The 10,697-nt window shown below is 22.1% G+C and overlaps 2 protein-coding genes across 3 annotated transcripts; one reads left to right on the top strand and one right to left on the bottom strand.

The window, feature by feature from the left end:
• Positions 1-514: 514 nt before the first annotated feature.
• Positions 515-10,419, bottom strand: LOC102681380 (ribosomal protein S6 kinase delta-1). Of its 2 annotated transcripts, none has more exons than XM_031512456.1 (7): positions 9,861-9,956; positions 8,545-9,678; positions 8,337-8,470; positions 7,098-8,238; positions 6,929-7,024; positions 6,751-6,837; positions 515-1,083 (listed from the first exon to the last, which is right to left on the bottom strand). In XM_031512456.1, the coding sequence occupies exons 1-7, from the start codon at positions 9,954-9,956 to the stop codon at positions 916-918; spliced, it is 2,856 nt and encodes a 951-aa protein (XP_031368316.1). In that variant the 3' UTR covers positions 515-915. The 2 variants fall into 2 exon arrangements, with proteins under 2 accessions (XP_031368316.1, XP_006619849.1); XM_006619786.2 differs by lacking the exon at positions 515-1,083 and adding an exon at positions 5,892-6,124 and having other exon boundaries at positions 9,861-10,419.
• Positions 1,669-6,337, top strand: LOC102681249 (structural maintenance of chromosomes protein 2). The gene is made up of 8 exons (XM_006619785.2): positions 1,669-1,991; positions 2,207-2,629; positions 2,741-3,019; positions 3,133-3,906; positions 3,996-4,583; positions 4,690-5,311; positions 5,388-5,641; positions 5,728-6,337. The coding sequence occupies exons 1-8, from the start codon at positions 1,824-1,826 to the stop codon at positions 6,151-6,153; spliced, it is 3,534 nt and encodes a 1,177-aa protein (XP_006619848.1). The 5' UTR covers positions 1,669-1,823; the 3' UTR covers positions 6,154-6,337.
• Positions 10,420-10,697: the final 278 nt, after the last annotated feature.

Here is a 10,697-nt window from a genome sequence, read left to right as displayed (position 1 = left end):
AAAAATTAATAATTTATATATATATATATATATTAATTATTATTAATTTGTTGCATTTATTCTAAAATAATCTGATCCATAAAAAAATTATATATATATATATTTTTATTATAAATCATTAATATTTTATTTATAATTTTATTAATAATAAAATTATTGTTTTATAATAATCATAAATATAAAAAACAATATTCAAAATAATATAATTTTGTCAAATTCAGATATATATTTTAATTTTTAATGTAATGTAATGTATAAGAAATTTTTTACAATTATATACATTATTTTGAAATAAAATATACAAAAATCACATATACAAGATAAAGATATTAGATTTTTATTAAAATATCATAATGTTATTATTATATTATATCAGATATTATTATATTATACACAAGATAAAAATTATATAAAAATTAAAAATACAGTATATAAATTAATAATTAAATATTATTATATATTTTGTCACAATCTTTTTCATAAGTTTCTTGTTAAAATGAAATTTATTCACCTGATGCTATTGATTGTGCAGCAGAAACTAAAGTATCATGAACTTCACGAGCATATGCAACTTGAGCTCTTACAGTCATTAAAAATTGAGGATATGTTAAAGCTTCTTGAGTACCAACAGTATCAGTACGTTGTGGCATGACTGGTACTGGAAGATATCTTAAAGAACTAGAATTTTGTGATGTACATTCTATAGAAGTTTTTAAATGTAATTCTATTTGATCACAAATGGAATAAAACTCCTCTATATTTTTATTGAATCTATGATCTGGCTGATCAATACCACCTTTCAAAGATCCAACATCTACTAAACTATTTTGATGTAATGTATGTGCTGCAGTTTTAAGAGCTATGGCCAATGAATCTCTTAATGATACAATTAATGATTTAACTTTAGAAATATTATCAAGTTTTTCTTGAGTTTGTTGTTGCTGTTGTTGTTGCTGTTGCTGTTGAACCTGTGTTTGTTGTGTTTGTTGTGGATTTTGAGGAAGTTGAGCATTTACAGACTGTGTCATTTGTCCTACACCAATTGTTCCTGGTTGTTGAATCGGAGGAATATTCATAATGATCCTAATAACATAATAATTTGAAAAAAAAAAATGTATTATATATGATAGTAACTTATTAAAAATTATTAGTCAATTATTAACTGGTTAAATAAATTATTTTATTTCATATAATATAATTTTTATGATTTATTAAATTTATATCTATGTTATAACCTTATATTATATCTAATACAATATAAATATTTGCTTTATTTTTAATTTCAATAAAATCTCGGAATATTTTATATTGATATTAAAAAAAATAATTTATTTGGTATAATTTTTACCTTTTATATTATTGTGTTTTAAAAATAAATAGAACTTTTAACTTTATTTTAAAATATTTTGAAACCGAAACATAAATAAATTGAGACGCTATTTTCATATATAACATAAGATGTTCGAAAAGACATCCTAGAATATCACTAAAATATCACTAAATGATATTTTACTAGAAATTGTTTAGTAATATTTCAATTTTATATTTTTATATATATTCACACTATTTTAAAATAACAAAAACAATAATATTAGTAGTTTAATATTATATAAAAGATTTATATAAAATTTGTTTAATGAATTTTGGAATTTATATAGAAAAAGATAAAATCGTAAGTATTTTCATTGTATATCTGCCCCAATAAAATATATAAATATACCGGTTATTCTTCACGATTTGAATTTGCAGTTTTGTTTATCAACTTAAGTGTAATTAAAGTAATATTTTCAATTCTATTTCAATTCTATTTACTTAATTTCATAATGTATATAAAATCTATGGTATTAGAAGGATTTAAATCATACGGAAAAAGAATTGAAATAAATGATTTCAATAAAGAATTCAACGCAATCACAGGATTTAATGGTAGTGGGAAGTCAAACATTCTTGATGCAATATGCTTTGTTTTAGGTATATCGAACCTTGGACAGGTAATATATTATTTTTTATATATTTTTAACATAATATTATTTTTATTTTTTAAAACAATTATATTTTCATTGATAGAATGAAATGACAATATATATAAAAATGACAAATATACTTCTAATACTTATTAATATTACTTAGCATTAAATATAAAATTTGTATCAAAGCAGAATAAAAAAACAATTTAAGAATAAGAAAATATTTTTTATTTTTTTAGGTACGTGCAACATCATTACAAGACTTAGTTTATAAATCTGGTCAAGCAGGTATAAAAAAAGCTAGTGTTACTATAACATTTGATAATAGAGATAGAGATTCATCTCCTATGGGATATGAACATCATGAAGAGATAATAGTTACAAGACAAGTTGTAATTGGTGGTAAAAATAAATATTTGATCAATGGATCTAATGTACAAAATAAACGTGTCCAAGATATGTTTTGTTCTGTTCAATTAAATGTTAATAATCCACATTTTTTGATAATGCAAGGAAGAATTACAAAAGTTTTAAATATGAAACCTATGGAAATTTTATCAATGATAGAAGAAGCTGCAGGTACTCGAATGTATGAAAGTAAAAAAGAAGCTGCTTTAAAAACTATAGAAAAAAAAGATAGTAAATTAAAGGAAATAAATGATGTATGATTCAATTTTTAAATTTTTTGTAATTTATTATTAAAATATTTAACATTATTATTATTATTTATTATTTATTATTATACAGTTTAATTAAAACTAAATAAATTTCAGATTTTGAAAAATGAAATTGGTCCAAGATTATCAAAACTTAAAGAAGAAAAAATACAATATGTTGAATTTCAACGTATTGAAAGAGAATTAGAACATTGTAAAAGAATTTGTCTAGCATGGAAATATGTCACAGCTTTAAATGAAAGTCAAAATGCAGAAGAAAATGCTCAAATTGTTAGAAATAAAATAGAAGAAAAAACAAAAAGCATTAATGATGGTGAAGAGGAGCTTAAAAATATAGAAAAAGAATATGATGAAATAGCTAAAAAAAAAGATCTAGTATATATTTTAATTATATAAAAAAATATTTTTTTATTTATATTTTTTAATATAATTAAAACATTTTTTTTTATATTTTATATATATATATATATATTTTTTATATAATATAGGAAACAGGAACTCAATTAGAAACTTTGGATAATGAATTAAAAGAAGCAGAAAAAAAACAATGTAAATTAACAGCTGAATTTAATAGCAATGAAGAAAATATTAAAGCTGCTAAAAAAGCAATAGAACAATTAAAAATTAATATAGCTGATGATGAAAATATTTTTGTAGCAAAACAAAAAGAATATGCTAAAGTTGAAGATCTTTTTAAAATGTTAAAAGAGACAGATGAACAAGATTGTAAAGCAGTATTACTTGCACAAGAAAAATATCAAAAAATTAGCTCTGGCTTATTAGAAAGTCAAGATGGTGAAAATGCAACATTGGAACAACAATTAATAAATACTAAGCAGAATCTATCAGAAGCACAAACGCAACGCAAACAATGTGAAATGACATTAAATCATAATAGAGAGCAACTAAAGAGAAAAAAAATAGAATTAAAAAACACTGGAGATGAATACAAGAAATATACTAAAGATCTTGAAAATAAAGAAAAAGAAGTGAAAAATTTAGAAAATGAATTGAAAAAATTAAATTACAAAGATGGATATATGGAAGAACTTAAAGAACAAAGATATAAATTAAGAAATGAAATATTAACATTAGAAGAAGAAATAGATCATTTTGAATCAAAATATCCTCAAATTAGATTTGAATATCAAAAACCTGATTCTAATTTTAATCATAATTCGGTAAAAGGAGTTGTATGTAAATTAATCACAGTTAAAGATAAAAATGCAGCATATGCATTGGACATTGCTGCAGGAGGAAAGGTATTTTGATTTTTTTATGACATTTATTTTTTAAATAACACTGTTAATGTATATATTTCAAATTTAACATTCAATACTTGATCTTTCAGTTATATAATATAGTAGTAGATACAGAAATAACTAGTAAGAAAATACTTCAACATGGTCAATTACAAAAACGTGTAACTATTATTCCTTTAAATAAAGTAGGAGGCAGATCTATGGATAATCAATTAATTCATTTGGCACAGAAAATAGGTGGTATAGAAAATGTTCGACCAGCTTTGTCTCTCATAGATTTTCCAGAAGAAACTAGATCTGCTATGACATGGATTTTTGGACAAATCTTTATTTGTAAAGATATTGAAATTGCTAAGAAAATAGCATTTCATGATAATATAATGAAAAAATGTGTCACTTTAGAAGGAGATGTTGTTGATCCTGCTGGTATTTTATCTGGTGGTGCACCATTAAAAACTGGATCAGTTCTTTTAAAGTTAGATGAATTAAAAGATATACAAAATAAATTAAATATCAAACAAGAAACTCTTCAAAATATTGAGACAACATTAATGAATGTAAACAATATTGCTGAAAAATATACTTTATTAAAACAAACATTTGATTTACGAAATTATGAAATTAGTATGGTGAAACAAAAATTAGAACAAACAGAATATTATAAAATAAAAGAGGAGGTATATATAAATATGATTTGAAATCAATTTAGAAAAATATAATTAATATAATAATATATATAATATATATAAAATAATATAAATGTATAATATAAATTTTTTGCAGATAGATTCATTAGAAAAAAGTATTGAACAACTTTTAGAAACAATAACAGTGGTAGAAAAAAATGAAAAGGAAAGTACTGTACATGCTCAAGAATTAGAACATCAATTGAAAGATGCTACCAATATTCGTGAAAAACAGTTGAAAAATGCTAAATCTGAATTAGAAAGATTAAAAACAAAAGCTGAAAACAGTCGTAAAGAATGGCAAAAACGAGAACAAGAAGCAGATATGCTTGAGCTGGAAATAAAAGAATTACAAAAAAGTATTGAAATTGGAAAAGAACAATTAATAACATCTGAAAAAAAGTTAAATATATTACAAGAAAAAGCAAATGAATTAGAACAAGAATTAAATGAAGTAAAAGTTAATGTAAAACGTATACAATCTGATATAAAGGTACAAAAAGATAATATTAATAAACAAAATGCTTATTTGCGAAAGCTTATGACGCGAAAAGAAGATATTATAAAGCAAAATAAAGAAACAGAATTGGATATTAAAAAATTAAATCATGAAATTAATTCAATTAAGAATATTGTTAAAAATTGTAAAGAAAATGTTTCTGAACTTATTCAGAAGTATGAATGGATTGAACAGGATAAAATTTATTTTGGAAAAACAGGTAACATTTGTTTTTTATAAATTTAAATTATATATTAAATTTATTTTATATATAATTATAAAATATATTTTATTAGGTGGTATTTACGATTTTAATGTTAATAAACCTAAAGAAATGGAACAAAAAGTACAACAATTACAATCGATGCGTGAAAAACTCAGTCGAAGTATTAATACACGTGCTATTAGTCTCCTTGATAAAGAAGAAGAACAATTTAATGAAATGATGAAAAAAAAGAAAATAGTTGAAAATGATAAAACAAAAATATTAGAGACAATTAAGCATTTAGATGAAAAAAAGAGAGAAACATTATTGAAAGCTTGGGAACAAGTATTACTATTTAATATTTAAAATTAAATTGAAATATTAAATTTATATTGCATAATTATTATATTAATATTAATATTAATTTTCAGGTAAATAAGGATTTTGGATCAATTTTTAGTAGTTTATTACCAGGAGCTGATGCAAAGTTACAACCTTGTGAAAATCAAACAGTTACAGAAGGATTAGAAGTAAAAATTGCATTTTCTGGTATTTGGAAAGAATCGTTAGGAGAATTATCAGGAGGACAAAGATCTTTAGTTGCTTTGTCTTTAATCTTAGCTATGCTTTTATTTAAACCTGCTCCACTTTATATTTTGGACGAAGTTGATGCTGCATTAGATCTCTCTCATACTGAGAATATTGGTATAATGTTAAAAAAACATTTTAAACATTCACAATTTATTGTTGTATCATTAAAAGATGGAATGTTCAACAATGCTAATGTAGTATTTACAACTAGATTTGTTGATGGAATGTCAACAGTATCTAGAAGTGAAAAAATAAGAAGTAAGTAAATAAGTGTATCATACCTCTCAATCTACATATTACAATCTCAATCTCATATTCAATCTATTATGTATATAAATAAATTAAGATATTTTATTTATAATAGATGATTTTATATTTGATAAATATTTTTGAAATAATACTCCTGTACAATAGATTAAAATACTTTTTATAAATTATATTTTAAGTATATATATTAAGTATGTATATGAAATGCTTTCATGATTAAAAAAATTCCAAACATTGGATTCCTTAATAAAAAATTGAATTTCTATATAAAAAAAAATATAGAAATATATAATTTAATATTTTTATGAATAATTATATCTACATATTTTATATATTATCATAAAATATTTATAAAATACATTATACAATATAACAGTTTTTGTTTATTTATTAATATTTAAGCATTTATTATTTACAATAATTTTAGATTTATAATGCTTTATAAAATATTGTTTAAAAAGAACAATATTTCCTATATAAAAAAAAATTTTTTGTTTTAGGAATCCATTTTTGTTGAGAATTTTTTTGATATCAATGATATATTTTTTTAAAAATTTAATAAGAACAAAGTTCTTATAACTTTAGAATGTAGTTACCAAATTTGACCAATTAATATCTTTAAAAAATGGGTGTTGTTTTATTTCGGGTATTGTCATCCTTTCATTTGGTTCATATTTTAGTATCTGTAAATTTATAAATTTTGCAAAAATTTCTATATTTTAAATAAGAAGAAATTATTTAGATACGAAGATTTAGAATAGTATAAAAACTTACATTAAGAAGCAAAGATTTTGCATTTTCAGAAAGCTTGCTAGGAATGTTAATCATGGAATGTGATTGAAATGAACCTGGATGCTTTGCTTCAAATTTCTGCAAGATAAAGTAACTATATAGTATCTATTTTATATTATATTTTTAAAACAGTTTTATTTTTATTGCATACATTGCCTACTATTAATTCGTATAATATAATGCCGAAACTCCAAATATCTGTAGCTGGAGTAAGAGGAATCATAGTTGAAAATGTGCATAATTCAGGAGATGAATATGGATATTTATATTTTAATAAATCTATATCATGGCGAGGTACAATATATGTTAATTGCACATGCCCGTTATCATCAAGTAATACATTATCAGGTTTTAAATCAAAAACAATAACATCTTGTTGGTGTAAAGCTTCCAAAGCTAAAAGTATTTCAGCAGTCCAAAGACGAATTACATTTTCTGGTATTGTCCAATATTCTTGTTCAATATCCATATTGTTGTTTTTTGTTGATACCATTAAAATTGTATTATATTTTAATTGTTGATTATTTGATATGCAATAATTATTTATTTCCATTTGATTACGAATATCAATCAATTTATTTAATTCATATTTTCGTGGAATATCATCATATCTATTTTCTAATGCAAAATATGTATTATTTGTTTTTAAACTATCTATTGAAGAATTTATGGATTCTTTTTTTTCGAAATTAAGATTTTTATAACTATTATTTAATGATGAATTAGTGCTGCTATATTGACTCTTTATATTTGTAATATTATTTTGTGATAAATAATTAGATGTTATCATATTTTTCTCAGGTATTTTTTCGTTTGTAATAGTTTTATCGTCATTTTCTAATAATATATCATTAACATTTAATGATATTTCATCATAATGTTTTGGTTGACATATATTTTTAAAATTTAATAACGAAGTATTATCTTGATGATTTATCAAGCGATCAGATTCACATAATCGATTGGCAACAGAATTACTTTCTTTTAAAGTTGCATTAACCGATTGTAATAGTATTTGTGCTTTTTCTAGTAATTGTGTAGTAGATACATTGGTATATTTTTCATAATTTTTTTCTACCATTATCGGATATATGTCCATTTGTACTTTAGTATTTGTACTAAGATTTAAATTTTCAATTTCATCTTCAATTTCATTTACATCGCTTTTATGTAATTTGATATTACTATCATCACTTATTTTTTTAATGTCTTTTTCTGTAATTATTTTGTCACAATTTTTATTACTGACAGAATTATAATGTGATGTTATAAAATCCCACAATTTTCCACGGCTATAATATAATTCAAATAATTAGATTTCAGCGATTATAAAATAGATTTTACGATTAAATAATAAAAATAATAGTAATATTATTTTTATAATACTTACCCTAAATGTTGTAAAATTAGAAATATGCGCGTGTCTGTTTCAATACATGCATATAAACGGACCATGTATGGTATTTCACCGCGTAATATATAATTACTTATACTTTCTTTGTTTGAAGATAATTTTTCTATTGCCTGAAATTAAGAGAATTTTAAAATTTTTTTTTCCATATTTTTGCTTTAAACTAAAATATTCAAATTATTTATACTTTTACAATATTGAGGCAATTCTGACGAATATCTCTTACAAGCATTACTGATTCTATAATTTTTAATACTTTATAATATTGAAGTTCTGCTATAGGTTTATTCAACACTGAGATATTGCAATTTAGATATCTATTATAAAGTTTTTCAGCACGTATTAAATATTTTGATATTTTTTCCTTAATTATTTCTGTTCTTATTTTATTTGAATCAGATTCAACTCCAGATCGAAGACTAGAGATTCCCATTTTATATTGAGTAAATGCTTCTTCATATTCAGTAAGATCTTCATGTTTAATAGCTGCACTCATATGTGCAGCTGCAATTAGAATATATTGTGGCGAATCTGTCAATGATTGTGATAAATCAGAACCATCATGAGTATTTATTGAAGAATTTATATCTTCAACAGTGGTACCATTATTTGTTTTAGTGTTTGATGCTAAAATTATAGAATCATTCTCCTTCTTAATATAATAATTCTTATAGCAATTATTATTTTTGTTAGAAATTAATTGAGTATCCTCCAATTTAGAAACAATTTTACTTGAATCATTGTTTTCCATTAATAATTTATTATGTATACTTTTTGTCATGGATATCTTTTCATTTTCAGTTTTGTATCTTAAATTATTTTGTGGTAAAATTTGTTCTTTAGAATCAGATGCTTCTTGAGATTGATTTACTTCATTTTTAGAAATAGATGAATTTGTAAATGATGTTTGAATATTTTTGATTTGGGAAATATTTTGAGGAACAATATCATTATTAGATAGAGAATTTACATAAGAATGAAGATCTTCTGTTGATGTATCAGAACTAATAGACTGAGAATAATCATTTAAATAATAATCAGCATGACTAGTTTCAAAAAATTTTATGAAAATATCACTAGAATATAAATATGAATGTCTTCCTATAAATTCTAAAAATTTTAATGCACATTCTCTTCTTTCTTCAATGACATCGGCTTCAAATCTACCAAAAAATTTTGGTTTTGGAAATGATGGAAAACTTTCTTTAATTCGAGATTGTGAATACAGTACATTTAATTCTAAATGAAGTTTTTTGAAATCATTATAACGTTTCCATACAGACACTTTAGAAATTTCTTCATGAGAACTTTTTAAAAATACCTAAAAAAGTACATATATTTATAACTTAATATCTAAAATATTATTTTCATATATAAAAATCAAAATTGTTAAAGTGAATATTATAAAGATTAATTTGAAATTATTATAAATTTTAAATCCACAGAAAAATTGATTATTAAATTATTTTATTTTACTTTATATATTATATTTGCATTGCATACCACAGATGTGACTTTGTAAATAGTAAATCCTTTTTTATGTCGTGTCGTTTCTGGAATAATAAAACGTCTCACACATTTGTCTCTGGTGGGTGCCATTGTTTATACACTTAAATATAGAAGTTCAATAAATTGATTACTTTATCGTAAGTCGCGTATTTCTATCATGATTTTTTCATGTTTTTAATTTTTTTTTTCGTTTACGTGACATATATATCGTGTTTTATTAATTTTCAATTAATATTATTAATATCCATTTGTCCATTCATATAATAATGTATAATTACTACAGATAATTATTTGTAATGCAATGGTTTTACAAATTTTTTTATGAAATTTATGTATTTTTTATGTATTTCAAATCATGATGAATATACCAAATTCTTTTTATAACTGATTTTAATAATTTTCATAGATAATTGAACACAGATTCTATTATTATTTTATCATATTATTCTAATATTATCTTATCTCACTATTTATATATTTTAACTGAGCAAGTAAAGTCAAGGAAAATTAACTTCTTAGAACCCTGTCGTTTCATCACTTAAGTGGAACTGCGCGTGCGATATCATGTCATAAATTTAAAACTAAAAAGACATGAAATAAAAATTAACAAATAAAAGAGAATAAAGTATATACTAATTGACACTTTTTAAAAAATATTTTTTCATTAACTTTCAGCTTTACTTTTTGCTATTATTAAATTTTTTATTATTAAATTTTAAAAATTATTAAATTCATTTATATTTGAACAATTTTCATGTTGAGCTAAATCATAATCGTAATAAAAAATATTTCTATAATATGATATTAAATAGATATTAAAATTTGTTATCA

This window comes from Apis dorsata, unplaced genomic scaffold (assembly GCF_000469605.1).
Source record: "Apis dorsata unplaced genomic scaffold, Apis dorsata 1.3 scaffold_437, whole genome shotgun sequence".
NCBI classification, from domain to species: domain Eukaryota; kingdom Metazoa; phylum Arthropoda; class Insecta; order Hymenoptera; family Apidae; genus Apis; species Apis dorsata.
Note: the sequence above shows the minus strand (reverse complement) of the source record. Positions and strands in the feature narration are given on the sequence as shown.